At 38.0% G+C, this 27292-nt stretch overlaps 1 protein-coding gene across 1 annotated transcript in view; it reads right to left on the bottom strand.

Annotated features, from left to right (window-relative positions):
• Positions 1-25113, bottom strand: part of LOC107600875 (protein unc-13 homolog C) — a 157019-nt gene extending 131906 nt beyond the window's left edge. The window contains exons 1-6 of the mRNA XM_016292856.1: positions 25060-25113; positions 18693-19173; positions 10616-14158; positions 4996-5018; positions 4395-4444; positions 2576-2654 (exon numbers count right to left, since the gene is read on the bottom strand). Coding sequence (XP_016148342.1) covers positions 2576-2654; positions 4395-4444; positions 4996-5018; positions 10616-13919 — 3456 coding nt within the window. The 5' untranslated portion in view covers positions 13920-14158; positions 18693-19173; positions 25060-25113. The remainder of the gene's footprint in view (positions 1-2575; positions 2655-4394; positions 4445-4995; positions 5019-10615; positions 14159-18692; positions 19174-25059) is intronic.
• Between the last annotated feature and the right edge of the window lie 2179 nt (positions 25114-27292).

Genomic DNA, 27292 nt, shown 5'->3' with positions numbered 1-27292 from the left:
CTAGTGTGTCCAGATGCAGAAAAAAGCAGAAAAAAACACAAAATTAGACATTTTGCAAAGGCGAGCTGTAATTTAGACACAGTAAGCACATCTTTTCACGTCATACCTGCCATCATGCATAAAATCAGATCGAGTTTTTGGTCTAAAGAGCAGAGTGAAAGCTGCAGAGGTGAGGCTCAATCCTTAAATAACTCACCTCTGACATGCAGTAGAAATTTACAGTTCACTCATGCATTTGCTGTGTAATTGATTAGTTAAGAAACTGAAAGGCACCCTGACAAATTCCTACTGCCTGCAATACTGTTGCTATTACTGCTACAAACAGACAAGACGGCATGTGTCAAAGCCAGCTCAAAAAACACGATCCAAAGAGTTCAGGACAGAGAAAGACAGCAAGAAAGAGTCAATGAGGGGGAAATGGGAGCCGGTCAGAAGTCAAAAAGCCACGATTAGCCATATTTAGATCGGCAGGCACGGACAGCGGACCATACTGGACTCGTCTTTACCATCTGACCCTGAACCTGATGGTGGTAAAGACCAAGCGGGCTGCTAATGGCCCCTCAAAGCAGTGGTGCATAAGAAAATAGGGTAGATTTGACCTCTACATGAACGTCAAGTGTTGATGTAAGTCTCGACATGCACTTGAATTGCTGAGGGTTGCTGCAGGCAATGGATTCGTCTGAATTTTGACATAAAGCCCCCGCTGCAGTTTTGGGGCGGGTCCCTCGATCCCCACCCTCCCGTGACCGACTGTCGTTGCCCTGAAGCAATCACACAGCCAACAAGGGGACAGAAACAGGGGACAGAGGCATGATGGGATAGACCAGATCTGACCCAGTACAGCACTGACTTCATCCACGCTGTAAAAGGCTCATTGGCGCAGGTCACTTTTACATGGATTTAAAAAGGCACACAGTTAAATCAGAAGTCAATGAAGTCCTCAGATATATTTTTGGGTAGAGTTGTCAACATTTCGGTTACGAATACATCGATTGAGTCAAAAAACAAGCGTTTTGGAGAGAAATCTGACAACTCACGGAAAAATATTGCCCATAAGTCAATATGGGCCCAAGTGGGAACGGACCACAGGACACGCCAAAAAACCAAAAGAAAACTGAATGATGACCCGTACTTACCAAAAGAGGGTTGGTTTTTAATTTCATGCAAAATATGGACAGATACAGCATCAACATTTGTCCTTCAGAAGATGAACAGTTGCACAAAACTCAATGCAAGAATCGGTTAAGAATCTTTCGCTTTAACAAAACCATAAAGAAACAATGGACACAAAGACACGGACTGCAAGAACTCAAACAAGAAAAAAAGAAATCCTACGAAATGTTAATGGAACAGTTCACCCAAAAATATAAATTTGCTGTTAATTTGATCACCCTTTACAGTTTCTTCAGTGGAACAGTAAAGAAGATATTTAGCTGAAACTGTGGTCCTTGGGGATTCATAAAATGCAAGTCAATGGCTACCGTCACTTTTAGAGTAAAAAAAGCATACCAGGCAACACAAAATTAATACCCATGTCTCCAGACGATATATTGATGTGTTATGAAGTGAAATGATCAGTCTGTGCAAGAAACTGAACATTATTTATAACATTATTACCTGTAATCCAGAGCCTCAGTCAAACAGTCTGGAGTGATGTCAGGTTCACAAACGAATCATTCTTCTGAACCGGTTCTTTTCAGTGAGCTATCTGAACCAATTCACCAAATCCGACTGAACCGCCTGACAGTCACTCCGACTCAAAATGAGCCAAAATAGCGGCATATCTGATCCAGTGATGAATCAACTCGTTCAGCGCTCCAGTTCCTCCAACAGTCCCTGAACTGAGAAAACAGTTTGACTCAAACCGAAGAGCCACTGTTACGAGGCTCTGGATTACAGGTAATAATGCTGTAAATAATAATTTTCTTGCACAGTCTGATCATTTCACTCCATAAGACCTCAATATATCATCAGGAGCCATGGGTATTAATTTTGTGTTACTTGATATGCTTTTTTGACTCTCAAAGTGAAAGTAGCCACTTGCATTTTATGAATCATCAAGGACCACGGTTTCAGCTAAAACTCTTCTTTACTGTTCAGCTGAAGAAAAAAAAGTCAGCTTCATCTTGGACGGCCTGAGGGTGAGTAAATTAACAGCACATTTTCATTTTTGAGTGAACTGTTCCTTTAACAAATGCAAAAATGTAAAAAGAAACACATACTACATAGATGCTATGGATCAATCATTCGCCATCTAGAATCTTATAAATTAAACAACACTTCATTATCAATATATGAGCACTACACATTTAAAGACAAGACAGATGATTTGAACTCTGCAGATATTGTGGAGAACACCAGGCGAGTGACCTACTTTTACTCTGGTGGGGCGTAAAAGCCTCAAAATAGCATCAAAACATAAACACGTGTGCGCCTCCATCTTGCATGTGCTCTGCTGACAGTGTTGGGTTGTAAAATCGGACTAGTGACCGTGTGCACGGTGGGTCTGATTGGCTAATACAGTCTTCTAAAGCTCCATCAGTCAAACATAACCGTGCCGGGTGTGATTACTCACCAGGTCTCGGACAATAGGCATGGTCCTCTTGCGACGTAAATCTGGCATGCTGTCAATGCCGTAAAGTATACTGCCAACCCTGGGGATAGAGGCAGATTTAGAGTCTATTAATACCATAATCATGCTGTACGCTATGAAACATTACCCGGCTAAAAAGCAGTCGGGTGATTTACAGCACCGGCAAATAACATGGGATGAGCAGAAACAGGAAGTCCATCATGACCGCTCTTGTCTCACTCAGGCCCACTGCATGCATGCATGGAAGAATACTTTGTCATTGGGCCGCATACAACTATAGCACAATAAGAGTGCTGTATCCCACAATGCTAGGTGCTCACATTGATTATTCATTTCTAGCTAAATGCTGTAAATTATTAGCATCATCTTCTGCACTAATTATTTGAGCAGATTAAAAAAGATTGCATTTAACACAATGCATTTAATGGATTTGATTGGATTAAAAATGCAAAATAAATATTTTAATAAATACCTTTAAAAATATAGATAAAATAATGCTTGGGTTTTTAATATCTCCTTATTGAGTTTTTATTTGATTAGGCCAGCAATGTTGCATTAAAAATATTAAAATAAATATTTAATTTCCAAAATATCTATATGCTCATATAATTAATAATTCGATTATTAATAACTCCTTACTGAGTTTTCATTTGATTGTACCACCAGATGTTAAGAGAATTTTACACAAAATTGAATTAAACATATAAAATAAATATTTAATTTACAGTACGATACTCTATGCTTAAATAAATAATGCTTTGATTATTTAATATCTCCTTACTGAGTTTTTATTTGACCAGATCACCAAATGTTGAGAATTGTACACACAATTGCATTAAAAATGTAAAATACATATTTAATTTCCAGTGTGATACCTATAAGTTTAAATAAATAATGTTTAGATTTATTACTGATTTATTATTTAAATGGACCATCAAAAACAGAGAATTTAACACAAAATTGCTTTTAAAACGCAAACTCTTTATATTCAACATAAAATCAAGATGGATGCAATTTAGCATTCTACTGTTTGAAATGTTTATTGTTGCATAATGCATACTTTTTCACATAGTAGTTTTTTAAATAGTAGGCAGCATGCAGAATGTTTGTGTTGCTCTGGAAAATAACACTGCTGGTCAATATCGCTAAAATACACACACACACACACACACACACACACACACACACACACATACACACACACACATACAATCTAAGAGTTTAGATCAGGTCAGAACATTACAAACACAGGTGTTTTTCATTCACGCAGAGCCCAAAGAAACGTGTTTGTGTTTTTTAGGAAGACAGTGACATCATCAGTGCTTAATGAGAACGGGGCCTTTAATAAGTACAAATGCCAACAGTGCCGGGTTTATTTATTTATTTTTGACAGCTCATTACCAAAAATTTAATTCATCCACACTACATTCATTAACCTGGAGTCATACCATTGCAAACAATTAACACTAGATCAGGTCCCTAGAAAATCCACAAATAACATTCCATACTCAATCCTGCTCTCTTGCCTGCGGTCTATCAGAGCAAAATAATATCAGCGAGTCTGTGTGTGTGTGTGTGTGTGTGTGTGTGTGTGTGTGTCAGTGATAAATGGAAGACGAGGAGACCCTACGGCTCGAGAATATGAGGCCACCAACACACACAGACACACACACATATATATATGTATATATACAGCACCTGTAAGAGTGTAACTCTACACACTCTCTCCTGTGTATAATGGTGTTTAGCTCTCTTCCTTTATTTCCTGTGTGTGTTTGGTGTTGAGTGTGTCTGTACTCACCCTCCGCCGCTCAGCCCCAGTTTGGCTGGGTCCAGGATGTTGGCACAACCCTGTCAAACAAGAAAACAGCCTGCTGATGACTTACACAGATCAATAAGACACTGTACTTACTGTATATCGTTTACCTGTACAGTAAATATACAACACACACACAGTCACAAAAAAGAAACACATAAACAATGACAAACAAGTATGAATACAGACAAAATACATAATAAAAAATAAGATCAGTACAGTACAAATCTACCTATCCATCCATCCATCAATCTATCTATCTATCTATCTATCTATCTATCTATCTATCTATCTATCTATCTATCTATCTATCTATCTATCTATCTATCTATCTATCTGTATGTCTACCCATCTGTTTGTCTATCTGTCTATCTATCCATCTACTATTCCTCTACACATCTATCTGTCTATCCATATGTCTATTTGTCTATCTGTCTCTCTGTATAATGCTCATTAACATCACCACCAAGCAATTAAACGAGAACACTGAAAAAAACATGCAGCATATTTCATATACATTCAAAGATGAACGAACACAGACAGAAACTGGTGAAAAATTATATAAGTATAGAAAACACAAGAAGACCTCGGTGTCCAGAGCAGTGCTGTCTGCAGAAGAAAAACAGAAATACAGAGAGGAACGTTAGAAATGACAGCACATCTCGACTCCTTTATCTATAAATAACTGCACACACTTATAATGACTTGTGCCTAATGGAGCCAAACAAACAGTGCCAGCACAGCTCATTTACAATATCTCAGTCAGAGTATAATCCCTGATACACACACACACACACGTAAACCTTGAGCCAATATATCATCTTTCTCTCATACTACACCGGCCATATAACGCTGTAAAAGCCTGCAGTGTCCAGCACAGAGAGACCGCTCATGACACTTCAGACTATCAGTATCCAAACACGATTTCTGCTAAATTATGGGCAGATTAAAACCTCAGAGATGAGGTTAAACTGATGACCATTACGGACCCTGATTTCTCATATTACAGTAGATCATCCTCCTTCAGTCGGTCTCAAAGATCACCTCAGACGCTTTAATGTCGCTCAAGTGTTTAAATGTAATAGCGATGATTAGTTCAGCTTTAGTGCGATAGCTTCAGAGCTCGCTGGACCATGAACAATAAAAGTGAGTTTTCAGAGACGTCAGAGGTTAATAAATGCACATAGACACCTAGAAGAACAGTTGTGGAGCTTAAATCTAGCTGGTTAACAGAGTGGAGACGAGGATGGTCAAACAGAGTATTGATCAAATCTTTCCTGTTGGGCTTATGAAGGGTTACTCATCCCTTCTGTAATGCTCAGACCATCCTTCAGTGTCAAAGAAACACTAAACTGAGGACTAACTTGTATTTATTTGGGTGTTTTATAGGCCTGTTTGTTCCAAATCGATTTTATAGCAACCAACCATCCAACTTGACCATCCAGCATTGATTCACTACTCATCAGGTTTACATGTCTTAAAAATATGTTGATATGAAAATTATATAATTTTATTAAATATAATATACAATATATATATATATAAAATTAGTGTTGAATTAAAATTATATATCCATATATATATCCCTTTTTTCTTTTGATTTTGGGGTAAAATGCGACATGGAATTTTTTTATAATAATAATAATAATAAAAGTTGTAAAAAGTAAAAAAAAAAAAAAAGTTATATTTAATGTCAACATTCTTTTTTAAACAGAAAATAAGACCTGTAAACCTGTTTATAAAATTAAAAATACTAAATTACAGTGATCAGAATCTCCATTAATAATAAAGGAAATGGCAATTATTATCAAAGACTAGAATACCCAAGACGTGTCACTCGTATAGTTTTGAATGGGGAAAAATGCAAAGCTCAATCTGACCGCTCTATAGACTAATTTCAGTGTTTGCAAACAGTGATGACGTTTTTGGGGGGGCGGAGCCTATCTGGTGGCAGAAAATGCAAGCCACGGAATAAAAAAGGAAATTGAGTTTAAATTTCAAAATTCAGATTTTTTCCTTTAAATTTCGAGATTATATCGGGTAATTCTGGTAAGAAAAATCAGCTCGTCAATCTCTCTTTTTCCCTCGGCTCAGAATCATAAATTTATAATCCCACACTTCTGGCTTTTTTTCCTCAGAATTGACAAACTCGCAATAGTTGAGTTGAATCAAGTTATAAAGTCCGAACTAGGAGATAAACTTGCATTTGCAAGAAAAAAAAGTCAGAATTGTGAGATAAAATAGGTAAATGTTATGTAAAATGTTATAGGTTTAAATAGTATTTCATGCTTTAACTGTAGGGCTAATACAATATGTCCCCTATGTGAATATTATTTAGACCTATTGTTTAAATCTCATTTATGCTTTAAAGTAGGGTACTCATAGTAGGTTTCGTTCATAGTTTGTCCATTTAAACGTTTGCGTTTAGCTTCAAATGGCGTCTTTGACGACTGTATTATATACTAATTATTTGCATTTCAATTCTGACATCCAAAGGCACAACAATACATTTTTTCCTCTTATTCCATGGATTTTACCCGTTTCCCTCTACTTGTTCCCAGTGTTTTTCTGCCACCACAATGAGCGTGCAGCTCAGTGGAAAAGTGACATAACTGTGACGTCTGCTCCAAATTGTTCTATTGAACGAAGCCCCGCCTACTAAGTAAAAGAGCCAATCGCTAATCTGTAAAGTCAGCGCGTTACTGCAGCTGACGATTGAAGTCAAATGAAATTTCCTTTTAGATTTCTTGGTCAGTGAGAGAGATGAAATGAGATATGATGAAGTGAAGTGAGATTAATATTTTGGCTGGGGTCCTCAAGGCTAAAACATATCGGCCTATGAGAGAGGTGACGGAAAACCTCCTTCACTCATTTGGATCAGTAGTCAGTTTCCACTGAGCTCTGGCTAAATGCATCACTTTCATTAATAAAGTCTTTCAAAAACAAACTGCAGTAGAAAATATCCCTGTTGTTCCCCACTTAAATAATAAAGCTTAATTATCATGACATATATCCCAATAAAACAGAAGGTACTGTAATGTGTTATATTTTGATAAAACATAATGAAAAACATTTTTCCTTTGAAAAACATGCCCTGATGAATCGTGCACAACAAGACCAAGAACATTTATATTATAAGTAAATATGGTCAATTTTGATTTCATGCTGACTTTATTCTAAATATGAAATACGATTTGCAATGCACTTTAACTTTTTATTCTGCAATTCAATATATTTCTTTGTGAAACTGAGCTTAGGTGTAGTATTAAAGTTATTATATTTTAATGATTCGATCTGAATAACATGCACTGATGCATCATTTACCAGAACATGTATACAGAACATGTATAAAGTCACAATCCTTGATTACTGAAATGCAATGTAAATGTAGAGCAATGTAAATCTAGGGCAGAAATTATGTTTGTTTTTTTTGTTTTTTTGTGCGTTTGAACAGTCAATAAAGACATTTCTATCTTAAAATAGGAATTCCTAAAAAATAGAGAGGAAAGGAAACATTTTCTATCTGCAAATGGCAAAAAGTATTTACTATCAGTGCTGTACACATTTTTAAAATCTGTGAGCGCTGTGATCTAAATAAAATATTCAGAGCATGGATAGACTACTTTCAAACAGAGCTGGCTTATAAACAAAGTCAGCAGACCTCGATGGATCAGAGCGGAAATATAAAATGGATATAATAAACACATGAAGCGAGGAGTGCCGGCTCGCACCGCTAGTCTCAGAACAAGACTGATATAAGAGTCCCAACAACACTGACCTGGTTAGCAAGCGCCCTTGGGAGGAGGAATTAGCACGTGAATGCAGTTCAGGCTGGAACTAAATGAAGATGGGTTTGGCAGGAAGAACTAATCCTAAGAGACCTCACTGTAAAAGGCTCCTAAAATGTGCAGCCCTGCTTTTAAAACAGCCTGAAAAAGACTGAACCAAAACAGCCACGACACTCCATGACAGTTCCTCATTTTATGCAAATGATTTCTGATCTGCATTCTTTAATTACTCAAGGAGAAAATGAGAGCTGAGAATTTAAATTGGCTGTGTGAAAACAATGAGCTAAATACCAGCACCACTGAACTGAAGAATATTTCTGTGTTTTCATCAAGGAGGATAAACCTGGAGAAAGCGAATCATTAGCACTCCTTTTTGCAGCTTTGTTAATGGAAAATACATTATAAAAAAGAAAAAAAAAGAAAATACTGTATATAATGTTTGTTTTTGTTTTTTAAATGTCCATTAATCATTGACAAAGCTGAAAAAATCAGAAAAAAAATTACAAATATTTTATATCATATACTACAAATATACACTTATATTTTATATATAATATAAAAAAATTATAAACTTGGCAGTTGTTAAAATGTGATGTCTACTTTTACAAGAATTACACATTACATAGCTTAGTTTTTTGTATGTATGTGTATATATGTATATACGCACATATATGCATATATATGAAAATATTGCATATATATAATAAAATAAATATTATATTTTAATAAATATATTAAAAGTAATATATGAGAATATATATATATATATATATACACTTTTAATATATTTGAACATACACACTCTATGTAACTAATAGACATCACATTTCAACAAGTGCCTATAGTGTCATAAAAGTGAAAGCCCTAAGAGAACAGCACCCTCTTCATAGGGTGACTGTCTTTTTCTAGCTGAAATTAAAATTAAATGCTCAACCTGCCAAGCACACCAACTCAGTGTCAGCAGAACAGTCTGTTCCTTGTCCTATTATATAGATGCTGTATTTTCACAGACTAAAGCTTCTGTCAGTGTGTAGAAAGCACTCTTTCAGATCTCAAAGGTCTATTGTGTTGAAGCACCATTACAATGCCTTTAATCAGGTGCTAAATGCACAACAATAGTGATGCAATGCAATAAGTTAAATGAAGTAATTGTGCATTTGCTGAATCTGCACTCTACATGCACGTAAAACATCTCAGTGAAAGTGCAATCATTTCTGGAATCCAATTGTTGAATTGTGCTCAACCTCATTGTAATGCCTGTGATTAACTGATTTGGTCTGTGATTTGTGGCTTGTGTTTTAGGGAATCAGAATACACTATAGTACACAGAGCATCTGGCTGTTAGTGTGCAGCATGAATGAGCAGCCTAAATACAGTATCCCAGCAGTACTCAGCATTGTGGAGTGTGGCGCTGGGCTTGCCGTGTGCTGTGACTGTGATTCTCACATCTAGGTCAAGAGCGCTTTCAGTGTGAGTAAGACTGGGTGGAAATTCCCCTGATTCCTGACTGGCATACAGATGCCACTTTTCAGCTGTTAACAACAGCAACTCCTAATAACCATTCCGTTAATCATATATTGACATCTGTTTAAAGGGTACACTGACTTTGAAAACACCTTTGAGACTGCTTGCAGTTATAAGAGGACCTATTCACCTAAAATAAAACTACACATATGCACAAATTCAAATGTGGTGCACGTTACAAGAACAGTCAATGCTGTTTGCTGTCACTGACATCAAGCCTGGCCTGATCTGAAAATGCATGTGCACAATGAGAGCTACGATGGCAGCACGATTTCCAATGAGTAACAACTTGAAACAAAGCTATTGTATGACATCAGAGGAAATATAGCACACAAGTCAAATCGACTACTTTATGATGCCTTTTTGGACATCCAATGATAAATATATGCATCTAGTGAATAAGAAAGTGCTACATATAGATATTGTCAAATTGTCTCTTTTCATGTTCCACGATGGTTTGGAATGACAGTGACAGTAAATGATGAGAAGTACATTATTATATTTCATTCAAAATAAATGCTTAAATATAAAAAGCCGCATTGATGAAACTGTTGATTGAACCCTCTAAAGTTAATGAAGGCCACAAAAGGTGAAGTACACTTTCATCTGAACTCTGAGGCACTGGACAACCACATACACATGCACACACACAAAATCAATAGCCAGTTCTAACCACTCAAAATCAAATACTAGTAATCATCTTCTTGCCCTTCAGAACAACCCTTAATAAGAGTCTGAGATTTCATGAACCAAGACCTTAGAAATACATCATATAAACAATGGTGGATCTCAATTGACTCAATCAATGGCTCACTGACCAAAGCATTGACTAAAACCCTTCAAGACAACTATAATAAGTCAGCATGTAAACACACATAACTGGTTGGTTCATACCTCCTGCCAGGATCTGCTGTTCCAGCTCAGCCATCTGCTTCCTGTAAGCTCTCAGTGCTGCCTCTTTGAAGGTGGGACGCATCCTTTTTTTGGGTGGTGCTTCTTGGACAGGAACCTCTTTAACATTTTTGTTCTCATCCTCTTGTTCTACAGTCTCTTTTATCTCATCTGCTCCCTTCATTTCTGATGCCTCTTGAACTTCCTGCACCTCCTCTTTGCTCTCCTCCTGCTCCTCGGTCTCTGCTTCTGGTTCCTCGGTTTCTTCCAAATAATCCACCAAACTCACCTCATACTCCTCTGTGTCTTCAGTCATCGGATTGTCGTCATAGTCCTCACTGTATTCCTCATCAAGGCTGCAGTCATATTCCAGCACGAGGTTACCCTCTTGCGAAATGTCATACTCTTGCAAAACATCGTATACCTCTTCTTGGTACTGCTCCTCAGCCTCATTAGCATTTGTTCTGTTTTCCAGATTGGCCAGCACTTGTTCCATCACCTCAACATAATGTGTCTCATTGTCCACGGGTTGCTCAGCAGGTTGTTCTTCTTCTTCTGCCTTGAAATAGAAAGGTTCTGTGTAGACGTCAGAGTCAATGGTTGTGCTGGAGCTGTTCGCTGTGGACTGGGACATGGTTCTGAACCTGCCCATGAATGAGGTGTTGCTCGGTTCTTCAACTGGGGCGCTAGTGCTTTGGGAACCTTTATTCCACACAAAATCCAAAGCTGACTTTGCTCTTTGCAGAGAGGATCCAAATCCTCCAAAGCTGAAGGTTTTTTCGCTGAGATCTATGCTGAGCCTGCTACTCCAAGATTTGGGGACTTCCTCCACTTTCTCATTTCTGATCTCACTCTGGCTCCGGTACATGGAGGACGATTTCGGGTTCTGCTGGAGGTGGTTCACATCCTGTCGCTGCAAAGTTTGTGGAGCTGATTCAGGCTTAGCTTGGATCTTTTTGGTCTTGGGCTTCTTTTCGAGTTGCGGTTCAGCCACAGGTTTAGGTACTGGTTTTGGTATGGGTTCAATCACAACTTCTGGCTCTGGTTCTGGTTCTTGCTCTGGTTCAGGCTCTGGTTCAGGTTCTGGTTCAGGCTGTGGCATTTGTTCTGGTTCTGATTCTGGTTCTGGCTCAAGCTCAGGTTCCAAAAAATCAGTTTCTATATCTATATCTTGATCTTGGCCTGTCTCAGGAGTGCTATCTAGTGTCAAAAAGGTCTCACCTTCAAATTGCAAATCAACCTCAAGGCATTTAGTAATTTTCTCAGGGAAACCAGGGTTAGCTGTAGGGTCAAAGGGGCTACTGATTTCAGATATTATGTTCTGTTCAGTGGAGGCTTCCAAACCTGAATCAGCACCTTGTTCAACGTGATGCCAATCTTTCCACGGTGAGAGATCACCCTGCAGCGACAGCTGAGAGCCGCTGTAATGGCTCCTGTCCCCTGATATACAAACAAGACCATTACTTACACCACTGTCAATAGTCTCTGTGGTTTCAACTTCATTATGTTCCGCATAAGGTTGTTCTTGGCTCAGAGTTTGACTGGGGGGACTAGCATACCAGGAGGACGCCATGTCTTCTTGCTTCCGTTGCCAAAGTTCCTGATCTGAGGAGGAAAGCAAGGAACAGCCGTTGACTCTGCTGAAATACTGACTCTCTGAGAAGTCCTCGGAGTAAGACTGGCAAAGTTTGGAGCAGTCCGATTCAGACCGACTGAGTTTGGGAGTGGAGTAGTCGCTCTGAGACAGCCATCCAGGTGTTATGTCAGAATAGTAGGACTTGCTTTGCTTGTCGTGATCATCGTAGGCTGTATTATCCGCATAGTGCACAGAGTATGCAGAGTCATCTGCCATCCTTCGCTGATCGTGAGACTTTTTCTTGTCCGATTTACTTTTTGGAGGTGGTTTGGACACAATTGCAAATTTGTTCTTGTTTAATTCATCAAGCTCTTTGTCGCTCTCCATTGAGTCCCAGTCATCACTTTCAGCCTTGTCTTTGGCTGAGACCTTGATGTCCATGCTTTCATATGTCTGAGAGGAAGCCATCAGCTTGTCTCTCTTTTCTTTTGAATCGTGTGCTAGACTATCTGTCGAAATTGATATTCCAGTCCCTTTTAGCTTATAACACTTTTTCAAAACTAAATCCCTGTCTTGTGGGCTTGAAAATATAACTACAATTGGTCGAGGTTTAGCATTGTAACATTCTCTTTGTTGCCCTAGTCGATGGGCCAATTCAATTTTAAATGTCTTGCGTGCTTCAGAAAAACCCATTTTCTCTTTTAGGATCTGATAAATAAGGTCTTCAGTTTTTTCGTACTTCTCCTCAGGCACATTTAGAAATCTCAGAGTAGCTTTGTTGGTCTGTTGGCTAATCTGTCTGATGTAATCATGGATGTCTCGAGTCTCGCGTCTGGACTGCACGAACCCTGAACGTAGCTGCTCGATTTCGCTCTGCACCACCTCCACGCTGCTGGAGATCTCGTCGATGGAGCTTTTGAGGGCGTTAACGTGCCCTCGAAGTTCTGAGAGCTCAGACTCGATCTGACTGATTCCCTGAAGTTCTTTGAAAATCATCTCCATCACATCCTGAGTCTGACTGATACATCCCGTCGAGCTGGACCCCGGCTCCAGGGTAGTGGTTTTCTGGTGTCGGCCAGCCCGGTCCAGAGATTTGCTTCTGATGCCAAGAGTCTTTCTCCAGTTGCTGGCCTCTGAGTCCGAGGACACACATTCTTGGCTCTTCTTCCACTTCCTCAGTTTTTTCAGAGCACCCAATCGAAGGGTGTGGAGACTGCTGCGCTCTCCCCGCTCCCCCTCCGAGCTACCATCAGAGGGCGCTAAACTAATCAAGCTCTTCCTGTTCCTTCTTCCTGGCATTGTATAAGCTTTTTGTTCATCGAATCTATGGACAAGTTTTGCCTCGTTTAGAGAGTCAGAGTAATCGCTACCAATTGACAAGACCTCATGAAACTCATTATTGTTCAGAAAGAGGGCATTTTTTGGAAGTCCATTGGCAATTGCTACACGGTAACTGAATGTTGGCGAAAGAGAAGAACAGTCGGTTTTTCCGTCATCCTCCTCAAGAGATATATTGCGTGCCGACGAGCATTTGGAGATTTTTTTTACTGTGCTTCTCAGTGTGGTTGAGAACGTCGGGTTCCGTGATTGCAGTTCGGGGGACGTTTTGGGTTCTTTTTTGTTTTCACTACTCTCTTTCTTCTTTGTGGTATTTGCCAGTTTCTTTGTAAACATTCCTTTGCAAATCTTTACGATGTAAGACGATAGCTTCTTGAAATGGGCAGAAACCATGGAGGGCAATGTTTCAGCAGTTTTGCACTCCGGATGCAATGAAGCAAAACTGGTCTCAAATCCAGCGGTGCTCAACAGGAAGCACACAGACACTTATGAGTTTTGAAAGTCAACCCTGAGGTATAAAAGAGGGTCTAGAGAAGAAGTGACCTCAGATGCGGTTATGCCGAGCAGAAATCATTGCACATCCACAGTGAGGGAAATATTCAAGGGTGTTCTTCAGAAGAGGCCTCATGTCTCTGAAAAAAGAAAAAGAAAGATCTTTTCAGTTAGTTTGCACTGAAGGTCAGCATGTAAAATACATAACTCTGAATGTTACACTGCACGTACTGTATAATAAATCATTGAATAATTCTTTGTAATAGAGCCCCAATTTCATAGTCCGTTTCTTATGAGGCTGTCAGATCCAATTCAGCTGAGCTAGATGTGTCACATTTTATGAGAATTGCAGAAACCTTATTTTCACAGAAACTAGAACAGAAAAGATTCTGGGCGACAACAGAATTGTTTTGGACATCCAATAAACCCTTAAACAGCCTGATATGAATAATTTCGTTTACATAATTTTACAAATCAATGCATTTCTAGCTTCAAAATGAGTGATTATTTGGTATGGCAATATAACCATTAATCGAGTTACACCACCTTTGGAAATGGCACATGTACAGTAGTATCCCATGATACAGGCATACAAGCTAATTATCACAGCTGAAATGCACTTCAAATGCACTAGAAAACACAATATGACCATTGACCTGGACAATGTACTCAAGTGTAACGGGCAAGACCTTACATGCTATGGAAAAAAGTAGAATATGTTTGAATATCAATAATTCAGACATGAATGGTTTTGTCCAATAGTGCATACATTAATCATAAATGGAGGTAAAATGTGAGGAATACAGTCATATTGCATTACTGCACTAAAGGGCCTTGTTGTGTCTAATTAAATACCATTCACACAGGGCCTAAAAACGCGTAATGGCATAAGAAAGAGAGAGAGATGTGCTGTGAAATTCTGCGGGTGAAGGAAAAAATACACTGTAAGTAGGGACTGGCTGGGGGTGGATTTGTTTGACTTCAACCTATAATCAACCAACTAGAAAAAAAAACAATTAAAACATCATAGCAATGCCCTGGCAAACACCCAACTACTCTAGCACTTTGCTGAGTCACATTTTCTTTAGATAGTGCAAAATATCTAGCTGTACGTGCGCATTTGTAAACATATAGATGTATATTTAAATAGATTCAGTATCTGTCAGTGAAAATCATTGCGTAAATTCAGTTGCAATACAAACATGGTCCAGTTTAGCAGTAATTAGCCCTATAACACAGAACAGGACAGGTGACAATCTGTGTAACGTGTTTGTGTGTGTGTGTGTGTGTGTGTGTGTGTGTGTGTGAGTGTGTGCGCATTTTTGTGACAAATGAGGACATCAATTTGTATAATGACAAAGGTATGACATAAGTATTACAAGGAGAAGGTGACTTTTCAGGACATTACCCCATGTCCCCACTTTTCAAAACGCTTGTAAATCACACAGAATGGAGTGTATTGAAAATCTGAAATTGCACACAGTTTCCTGTAAGGGGTAGGTTTAGGGGTAGGGTTGGTGTAGGGCAATAGAATATACGGTCTGTACAGTATAAAAACCATTACGCCTATGGAGAGTCCCCACTTTTCACAAAAACAAACCTGTGTGTGTGTGTGTGTGTGTGTGTGTGTGTGCTGGTGGCATTTTTGACAGATGTGTTGCTGTGAGTCACACACCTTGATGTTTACAGACCTCTCTCTCTCTATCTCTCTCTCTCTCAGACCTTCTAAAGCAGCTTTCACTCCACTAATGTAATTTTAACCAAACAAAGCTTGTACACTCAAATGTTATTAATCCAATCAGATATAATTTGATGATCAGTGCTTAACTCACTCTGTATCCTGTCAAGAGCATGGTCATGTTTCAGGACACCAGTATTTTTGTCTTGTTTTCCACTAAAAATATCTAAATATCCTATAAAACAAGATTCTTCTTCTTGTTGCTTCTTAAGTTATGTAAATAAGATAAAATGTCTTATTTTCAGAGAAATTTGAATCTTGAATTAAGTTTATTTTGTCACCTGTCTTGAGCATAAATCCATAAAACCTCTTAATTCTATAAATTCTTTTAAACACGTCCTATTATCTGTTTCTGAAAACAAGACAAAACTATTGATTCGGAATTTTTTTTTCTGCAGTGCTCTCTTTGCAGTTTTGAAGAACCATCAAGATTTTTTTTGCATTATAGCATTATTTTCATGACAATAAATACTTTAATATAGTCTTTTAAAAAAAATGTAGGTGCTTAATCGTCTTGAAAATAATGTCACATTTCGAAAAATTTAAATTGTTAGAAAAAAATTCAGTCATCTGCCACACATACTGCCTATTCAACACCACCAAACCACTCAATAACAGATGTCAAATGTCACAATCACTGGTATTCAGCAGGTAAAACTCCAGCATGTGGCTTCTTAGACAATGATTAAGACTTTGGACCTAATGACATTGATGTTCCCTTTAGAATAGTCCAGTCTGGGCAGTGGAAACAAATGCTGAGACCAAAGGTTTCTAATTCCCTTCTCCAATCAATTTATTAGCTCTTCTGTGATTAATAGTTGAACCCACTGTCTCTTTATTAAGCCATTACAGCATTATAGAGCTCAATTAATCAATCTACTGAAAAATACAGATGAGACGATTAAATCTGATTAGAGTAACCAATATTTTTCCAACACAACCCCAACAGGTAATCAACTACTAATTCACAATGCTAATCAAATTTAATTGGATATGATGTAAATGCAATGCTGAAGATCATCATAAAGTCCACTATGGAAAATATGCATATTTTAATCTGCACTTATTCCGAATGTATGTTGTTTTAGAGTCACTTTATTGGATAGCTAATGAAAAATCAATGTCTCTACACTAAATGACCAAACGAATGTAACACCACCTACAAACGAACAGGTCTGGCTATTTCATCTACACAGACTACTAACACAAGCATATATACAATCGAGTATATAGAAATGCAATTATTTTTATTCCAGCATGATAATGACCTGCACACCAAGCGAGGTCCATAGAGAAATGGTTTGCTGACTCTGGCATGAAAGAACTTGATTGATGCACTAATGCTCCTGTGTCTAAAAGAGAGCAATTCCCTGCACGCATGATCTAAGATCTAGTGGAAAGAAGAGTAGAAGCTGTTAGAGAGGACTCATTTTTGGACAAAACGTCTCAATGTTTCTAACAAACACGCAGCTTCTGGCTGAACGAGATGTTATTTGAAGGACTGGAGTGGTGTGGATTATCAGATGTTTTTATCAGCTGTGGATTATTAGCTGGATTAATTTTTATCAGCTGTTTGGACTCTCATTCTGACGGCACCCATTCACTGCAGAGGATCCATTGGTGAGCAAATTATGTAATGCTAAATTTCTCCAAATCTGCTCCCATGAAGAAACAAACTCATCTACATCTTTAATGTCCTGATGGGTGAGAACATTTTCAGCAAATCTTCATTTTTTGATGAACTATTCCTTTAATTTTATAGCTCTATATTTTTATGGATGCCAACTGTTATCTATTTATATATCTATTTAGTCTAAATAATATTACGAGGTATTTTAAGCTAGATTGCAATGATTTGCAACCTGTACTGTTAACAACAACCCAATCTCAAACCACCTTTAAGCAGATTTGGAATAAGGTGTGGAATCAGAAAACTATCCAAATCCAAGTCTCACTATCCAAATGAACCGAACTATAAAGTGAAACTGACTCGGTTCCTTCCCAAAAGCCAATTGTGAAAGCACACTGTGAGATATGTGCATTTAATTCCAAGTAATTTTTTCAGCCAGTTATTAGTTTACTTCATTTATTATGTAGCTGCTCCAAATTATTGCGCTTGACAGTGTGTTGTGCAATGCCTCATAAAGACGGGCAGCTCATTAGCCCCTCTCTCTCTCTCTCTCTCTCTCTCTCCCTCTGTCGCCCCGAGGAAAGCCTATTCTCATGTGTGGTCGTCCGTGAGCTTGAGATGCAAAAGACATGGATTATCGATCCGAAGCAGACGCAGGGCTCTGACCCCATACCTCACATACAGACACTCCTCTGACAGCCTCAGCCCTTCCTGATGCATATTTAAGATAAAGCGAGAGGGATGGGAGACAGCAAGAAAGAGAGAGAGACCCACCCACTAACACAATTACAATCCGTTGCTCATCTCACATTCACTCGTTACCCCGCGAGACCTCGGCATCCACAGATCCGTTTCTGCATATGCTTTCCAAACCTTAAAATGCATGCATTTTAAATATGAGCACAGCTGATTTTGAGGCCCCTTGACCGAGAACATCATCAGGGCGGTTGTCCCGGAATGCATGCATGCAATCATCCATGCATGCATTAAGCAAACGTTAATTTGCGAGTGCGATGCATGCTCTCAGTATGAAAAATGCAACAAATCAGAGCTGCGGGAATTAGAGAGCTCTTTATAATCCAGCGAGCGCTTCAATCATCCCTCTCTGCCTCCGAGGACATGCCACCAGATGTTGATCAGCGAGAAACACGCTGAAAGCATCAGTCTCGGACGTACCACAAAGTCTAATGGCACAGAATGTCATAAAAAGTGATGCACGGATTCATGCACGCAAAAACATGCATGATCAGTTCAAGTGCAATTTAAGGTTCAAGATGCAACAGTTTAAGTTAGTACACACACGTACCTGAATCACAACCCTCTCCGACAGCATGCAAAATCCATCCACTAGCATCCGCCGAACTCTTAAATGCCCTGCCGCGATGCCAGCATCCTCCGACGATGCAAACGCACACAGCGAGCCCTCAGTTCCACGTCCTGCTCTCTCTGCGATCCATTCCTCCCTCGTCGCGTGCTGCAGCGCTCAGCTCAACCTTGGGATGAAGTCTGGCTCAGCGGGCGCATGCTGTTGCAAATCGCAGACGGATCCTGTGTGAAATCCCTCCTCTCCGTCCGGCTCTCCCAGACTGATTCGCAGCACTCCACCGGGCAGCAGACTGTGTGTCTGGGATGGTTAAAGCTCCCTGTCTGGATGCACGGTATGCGCGTGTGTGAACGTGTGCTGAGAGAGAGTACGAGAAGCCCTTGGAGGAGTGCAGCCCTGAGCCTCTCTCTCGCTCACCTCACACAGAAAGAGACGCACAAAGCCGCTGCTGCGATTCACAGACCTGCACACGTGACACGAGAGAGAGAGAGAGAAAGAGGGAAAGAGGAGAGAGTGTGAGAGAGAGAGAGAGAAAGAGGAGCGAGAGAAGGGAGGATGGGAAAGGAAAGGATGAGACGCACAGCAGGAAGGCTGGATGAATGTGTGTGTGTGTGTGTGTGTGTGTGTGTGTGTGTGTGTGTAACAGAATCGAAGACTGACTTGCAGCTATTAAACCCTTGCATTAATATCCTGCACTCTTTCTCTCGTTTTAACCTCTCTCTCATTCTGTCTGTTTCATTCATGCTCTAATTTGTAGTGTTTACTAATGCAAATATCTCTAGTACTTAGAATAAACCTTTAGCACTGAGTATTAAAGTTGAGCGTGTGCATCGTCCTTCAGCGTTCGAGCTGCATGTATGAATGATTCCTCAAATGGTGTGTTGTTGAGGAATGCTGTGCTGCTACTTTAATAAAAAAAAGATGCACCTTTCTCACCTGCTGGACAATGAAACAGGTGAAAAAATCCCAGAGATACACACTGAAACAGGAGCAATCACCCAGTACACACTACCTAGCAACCACATAACACTATAACAACCCCATAGCAACCATATAACACCATAGAATCATTCTAGCAACCCCGCAAAAACCCTGTTAACTGCATAACAATGCAGTAAAAACATGCATTAGCAATCACATCGCCCTAGCAACTACATAGCAACCACCTAGAAATCACCCAAGCAATCATCTACAGTATGATGCCATACAGAGTCATAATCGTTAACTAAAACTATTAAAACATTTTGTTAATTGACAAAGCTGAAATACAATTAAATATATATATAAACAACACAGGGGGGAAATAATAATAATAAAAAAAAAAATCTAAATGACAAAAGCACATGAAATTATTAGAAATGTATTTAAAATTAAAAATAAATGCTACATTGGCAACTAACTGAAATAAGTTTAGGTTGAAGCACTAAAATTGGAGTGCAAATTGGTAAATGAACTAAAAGTAAATGAACCCTAAATATTAATATATGAATAATAATAATAACAATAATGATGACAAAAGAACATAAAATTACTAGAGAATTCCTTAAATTAATATATATATATATATATATATATATATATATAAATAAATGTTGCCTTGGCAACTAACTGAAATACATTGAAGCACTAAAAAAATGTAGAATTAAATATAGAATTAAGCCAATAAAATAAAATAACAAACTAAAAATAAAATAAAATAAAAATAACAACAGCACATAAAATGACTATAAAACTACTAATTACTTTTAAAAAGAAAACTAATAAAAAGGGAATTTAAAATGTTAATAATAAACTGAAGCTGCGTCCCAAATGACGCACTATACACTATGCACCCATACACTATGTACTTATGCACTATGTACTCAACCATGTGTAGTATGAATTATATAAGCTTGTTTTGTCATTCATAATCGGAGTCTCATAGCTCCTCACCCTTCGGTACGTAATTAAAGCTGCGTCAATTGAGTGCATGAAGTGTCCAACATTGCACACATTAGGTGCGTCCCAAATCATGTACTTATTCACTAGTCCAGTGGTTCCCAAACCTGTCCTGGAGGCCCCCCTGCCCTGCACCTTTTGTATGGCATTTATCTCCCTTATCTAACACACCTGATTCCACTCATCAGCTCGTTAGTAGAGACTGCAAGAACTAAATTGGGTGTGTCTGATTAGGAAGACATACAAAATGTGCAGGGCAGGGGGTCCTCCAGGACAGGTTTGGGAACCACTTATGATGTTTTGTAGTATAAATAGTGCGAGTAGTGCGTTCACACTGAAAATTCCAAAAAGAAACAGTGCACTTTAAATACCCAGATGATGCACTTAAATAACCGAAAAAATGCACTCAATTGTCGCAGCTTTAATTACGTACCGAAGGGGGAGGAGCTATGAGACTCCAATTATGAATGACAAAATAACTACTACATACACTACATGATTGAGTGCTTAGTGCATAAGTACATAGTGTATAAGTGCATAGTGTATAGTGCGTCATTTGGGACGCAGCTTTAATTTTTTCAGTTATTTAAGTGCATCATCTGGGTATTTAAAGTGCACTTTTTCTTTTTGGAATTTTCAGTGTGAACGCACTACTCGCACTATTTATACTACAAAACGTCATAGAATAGTGCATAAGTACGCGATTTAGGACGCACCTTGACACAGTATAAATAATACTAAACTAACACTGATTCCATAACAACCATTCCAAACACCCCTAGCAACCACCCAAAACACCTTAGCAACTGCATAGCAACACTCTAGCAACCACCCAGAACACCCTAAGCAACTATCTATAATGGACACGAGTCCTTTGCAGGCAAAACCAGCACTCACATTTTCTTCAGAAGACAAAACATCACATTGTACTGCATTATAGAATATGATTGCACTTATTACTATATTTTTCACTCTGCAATTTGCATGAGAAAAAAGAATGCAATCAAGCACTGATATTCAACACAATATACAAAGCTCCCCATCTGTACGGAAGTCTTAGATGCCTATAGTTAGCACAATCTTTTACAGTCTCTGTGTCCTTGTAGAGTATGATTATCATGTGTGATTGGTTTAGAGCTGATAGCTGAGAGCTAATTTATCCTCTGTGCTATTTCCAAAGCTTTTATTATGATTTCTGTATCACTCAGGAAGCAGGGGATGTGTCATGTAATCCAGCAAACTGCCACTAATTTGTCTGGCCTCCCAGCTAAATTGCCTTTCCAGACTCTTTTTGCCTGTTACAACAGAAAAGGGGCGTGTAAGTGAGAGAGAGAGAGGAGAGAGAAAATCAACTACAGCTGGAGGGAAGCATGTATTTGGGATGTTAATGCAGAACACGGGTCTTGGTCGCCCCCTAGTCTAGACACGAATAATCGACAGCCTCCATGAAAAATCTTGCACAAATAATCCTATAATAATCTATGAGAGGTGAGAAATATAACTAAATATTCAGACTAATGCTCTGCTTCACTGTAAAGGTGATGTGTGCTTAGTTATAATCTCTGTCACATATGCACATACCGCTAAAACTCGAACACATTTCCATAATCCTGTTTATAACCGCTTAAAGTCAACAATGTCATGAAATGACATTTGAAACCCATATTACTGCCAAAAACATAAAATAGGTTATAAAATGGGTTGGGTTGTAAAATGGGTTGTTAACTTTACTAATATGTCAACAAAAAATGTCATTTTTAGGGCCCGTTTTATTTTTCTCAAATTCTGTTTTATTGTTTCCAAAATTAGTGTTTTAATTATTCTGGATTACATTTTAATGGTTTAATTCAATTTTAATAATCAAAAAGCATTTCTAATCAACTGAATTCATGATTTTTTTTTTTAATAAAATAATGTAATAATTTATTAACATTTTTACAATAATAGAGCCCTATAATTGATTAATTGATTAGAAATGCTGTGCTGTTTATTCTTTTCTGGATTTATGATTTAATTTTTAAAATGTATTATCAAAAACCGTGGTGAAATCAATGCATAAAACATTAACAATTTAATCTTTTAAAATGTAATCAAAAGAAAATTTAACAATTTAATTTTTTGGCAAACAAAAGTGCTGCACAACAGAGGCTTACTGTTAAAATACAAACATGGAATTTTTGTGATTATCACTTAAAAAAATAAAGTTTTATTATTATTATTATTATTATTAAACATTATATTATCCATACTTTTATTTTGACAGGTTGTCATAAAGATCTTTGAGAATCCCTGATTTAATAGACCTGAGTTAACATGAACTAACAAACAGTAGTTGTATTTTTATCAACATTAACAAAGATTAATAAATCGTGTGCATTGCTAGTTAATGTTACCTATAATGCAGTAATGTTAACTAATGAAACCTTACTCTCTAACAGGTGGTTGACAAATAAAAAGAACTGATGACAAGCCTTTTATCCCCTTAACATGCACACATCCATCTTTTCCATGCGCATTAGGAAAGTAAATCACGTCCGTTTTGATTTCATGTTGACTCTGAGACTACAGACTAAAGGTCTATTCACACCAAGAGCAAATATTCAGTCAAACAAGAATCAAAAGAATCCCCATGAACCTATTCACACCAGGGACAAAATTCATTTGACAAGCTCAGAGGACCTGTAGGTCTTCTGTGGTCTTGTGCGTCATGTCTCCGTAGATCTGATGGTGTAGATCTGACAGCTTTTCACATTGCTGGCCTCCAAATACAAGGACCGTAAAAGCCACAGCAGTAAGAAAACCAGCGAAGCAAAAAGAAGTGATATTAAAATCAACTGCTGACAAAATGGGAATGTTTTTAATAGCCTATACGGCACCGAGCTAACATCATTTCATTACATTACATTACATATCATTTTTTTATTTATTATAAGAGACTTCTATCAAAAAAATCTTACCAACCCCAAACTTTTGAACAATGTGTGTGTGTGCGTGTGTGTGTGTGTGTGTGTGTGTGCGCGCTCACAATCACGGGGAGCTTTAAGCTTTCAAGCGACAAAATGGGAATGTTTTTAATAGCCTATACGGCACCGAGCTAACATCATTTCATTACATTACATTACATATAATTTTTTTATTTATTATAAGAGACTTCTATCAAAAAAATCTTACCAACCCCAAACTTTTGAACAATGTGTGTGTGTGCGTGTGTGTGTGTGTGTGTGTGTGAGCGCTCACAATCACGGGGAGCTTTAAGCTTTCAAGTTTCAAAAAAGGATGAAAATGCACCATAAAAGTAGTTCATATGAGCAGTATAAGTGTTCTGGAGTCATATGATAGCTTAGTGTGAAGAACAGACCTAAATTTAAGCCATTATTCATTAAGCTGTTAACCACTGTGGATGACTTGAGAATCAGTTCAAACTTATTTGTGAATTATTTTAATTATTTACTAAAATTAATCTTAAATTCTTTGTTTTAATTCTTAAATCCTTTAATTTAATAAATGTTTTTATTTAATTTGTTCACAAATATATAATTCTCTTTCTTTCTTTTCTATTCTATAATGGCAGCCAATAGCCACGTTTTGGCTTGTTCCTCACACACAGCTACTGCATGACTTTAGATGATTTGGAATATAAAACTGGATTCATATGGACCATTTTAAGATATTTGATGTCTTTCTGAAGCTTTACATCTTTAGTTCCCCTTTATTCTAATCGTACTGAAAAGTGCATGTTGCCAAGATCACAGTTTTCCCACACAACTAGGTTATTTTGAAAATGCAGTAGCGGGAAAATGACAAAGTTGCAGGTTTTTTTGTTTTTAAGGGGAGGGGGTGGGGTTATGGGCTGCCAAAAAGTACCAAAGTACCAAAATTAAAGAGATTAAATTATGCAATATGCACATGTGACATATAGACAATTCTAGCTAAAATCATACAAATAAGATTTAAAACAGAATAAATAAAATAAAAACATTTATTCTAAGGCCCCCTGCTGTCAACTGTGACTGGACAAGATAAAAAAATTGGCCTCGTTTTCATTTCTTTTGGGTGCATTTTGAGTGGATTTTGGATTTGGATTGAAACTTTTTCTGGTACCTGGCAACCCTGATTTATGCTTTTGTGTTTCCACAGAAGAATAAAATTGATTTGGAAGGACAGAGTTGGTGTTTTGGGGTAAATTGTTCCTATCCAGCACTTGAAGAACTGCTTTTGCTCTACATGTGAATAGACCTTTCGTCTGCGGTTTGTTTAGTTCTTGTTAACAGGCCTCAAGAATGGAGAAAGTTTGACAAATTTTCTGCAACAAAAACCCTGTCAAAGTGTTCCGAACCATTTAAAACATACATTTGTTTAAGAAAATGGAACATTTGCTCTCACAGCTGTTTATCTGTGAAGTGTAACTTACCTATACAGTCTCTCTTTCTCTCTGCTGGGATATAAGCCATCAATCATCCTGTGCCTCTCGTCTGGTCATGCATCTTTGCTGTAGAAGAGTCAGAGACATTTAGGCATCAATCCTGGTTCACAGTGAGTCCCTTCATGACCTACATACACAACACACAGGAAAATCCCACTGCATGCCGTATGACTGCAGGGCTTTAACACACACACACACACACACACACACACACACACATACACAACACACAGGAAAATCCCACTGCATGCCGTATGACCGCAGGGCTTTAACACACATACACATATACACACACACACACACACACACACACACACACACACATGTAGCTCTCATAGATCATGCAGTACATATGATACAGGCCTGTAGTATCTTCACAGCTGTGGGAAATTGAGAGTAACCGGAGGTGATTCATCACGACTGCTGTGATGCTCAGAAATATTATAATATTCTTAAATGCATAATAGAAGCTCGCCACCATGGGAATATTCATTCGAGTGCATTGTTTGACAGTAAATGACAAACGTTTAGAATAATTCCTTGTCTTCCCTCCTCCAGCGAATGCAGGTTTCATTAAAGGCCGTGATGTCTCATTTCATTCTGTAATTTTTCAGTAAACACAGTTAACCAGTTACTTGCCACGCGTACTGTATGAGCATGAACCAAACTGCGGTTTGGGGGTTACAAAGACTATAAATTGCATCATATTCATATTTTAATAACTTGAAATAAATATTTAGATTACATGTTAATGTAATGTTTTGCATAATGTTGTTTCATGACTGCATTGACATGCTCCACAAACATGCCTGGATGTGAAACGGAGAAATGCATCTCTTTGGCATTTGAGAAGATTGTTGTTTTAAAGGTCACAGAAGAGCAGAATGAGATGAAACACCTGAGACTTCATTCAATATGGTTACCGCACATTACCGCAGAAGAGGAAACAATACAATAATGCAGGAAATGTCCATTTAGACAAATGAAGTGTTTGAATGAGACACAGGTGTCGGTGACTAGGAATATTTCAACAAGAAATTAAAATTCTCTGATTATTTATTCTCCCTCATTTTGTCTCGTCTGAGAAACAGAAAAGGTGAATGTTGAAAGCATATACAAAAATGTTTGTATATATAAAGTGAATAGAGGCCGGGCCTGTCAGTTCTCAAAATGACAAAAAGTTTGGGGTCAGTAAGATTTTTATTTGTTTGTTTGAAAGAATGTATTACTTTTATTCAGCAAGGATGTATTAAATTGACCAAAAGTGACATTTATAAAAACATGTATAAGATTTCTATTTCGAATAAAATATGTTCTTTTGAACTTTCTTTTTATCAAAAATCCTGAAAATAAAACTGATCAGTTCTCAGAAAAATATGAAGCAGCACAACTGTTTTCAGCATTGATAATAATCAGAAATGTTTCTTGAGCAGCAAATCAGCATATTAGAATGATTTCTGAAGATCATGTGACACTGAAGACTGGAGTAATGATGCTGAAAATACAGCTTTGAATCACAGGAATAAATTGCATTTTAAAATGTATTAAATTAGAAAATAGTTATTTTGAATTATAATAATTTTCACAATGTTACTGTTTTTACTGTGTTTTTCTTTAAATAAATGCAGCCTTTGTGAGCATAAGTGACTTCTATCAAAAGCATTTAAAAAAAATCTTACCAACCCTGAACTTTTTAACAAATTTTGGGGGGGCGAACTACTCCTTTAAAACATTTAAATAAGCAGCTGTTTTGTTTCACAAAGTACTTGCAACTTTGAAGACCTGCATGATGGTGCAGTTAGTGAGCAGATCACCAGCAGGTTGTTGCAGAAACAGAAGACGGATGAGGGTAATGGGTCTTGTGTCAGTCACAGCGGTCGGTACACCACAGGCAGGTCTGGATCTGCTGCATTGCAGTTGAGAGATGATGTACTAGAGCCCACCGAACCCTGAATCTATAACACAGAGGAAGAGAAAGAAACTGCATCACCATCAGGGTCAGAAATGAACAGGGGCTTAATGAACAAAAATGCCCCTCAAATTCAAACTGCCCCTGAACAATTACACTAACTCTATTGAGGCTGTCGCGTTAAAATTAAATGTGAAAATGAATTAAAAGTGTCAATTTCACGGAATTATGTTCAGATCTAAGCACGTCACATCAGATTGCTGTTTACGTGTTGTTTTGTGCAGCGGTGAGCATTATAACCAATCACACACA

The sequence above is a fragment of the Sinocyclocheilus grahami genome, unplaced genomic scaffold, assembly GCF_001515645.1.
Source record: "Sinocyclocheilus grahami isolate Dianchi unplaced genomic scaffold, SAMN03320097.WGS_v1.1 scaffold14.1, whole genome shotgun sequence".
Taxonomy (NCBI): Eukaryota; Metazoa; Chordata; class Actinopteri; order Cypriniformes; family Cyprinidae; genus Sinocyclocheilus; species Sinocyclocheilus grahami.
The sequence above is the reverse complement of the archived record's forward strand: the minus strand, read 5'-3'. Positions and strand labels throughout refer to the sequence as shown.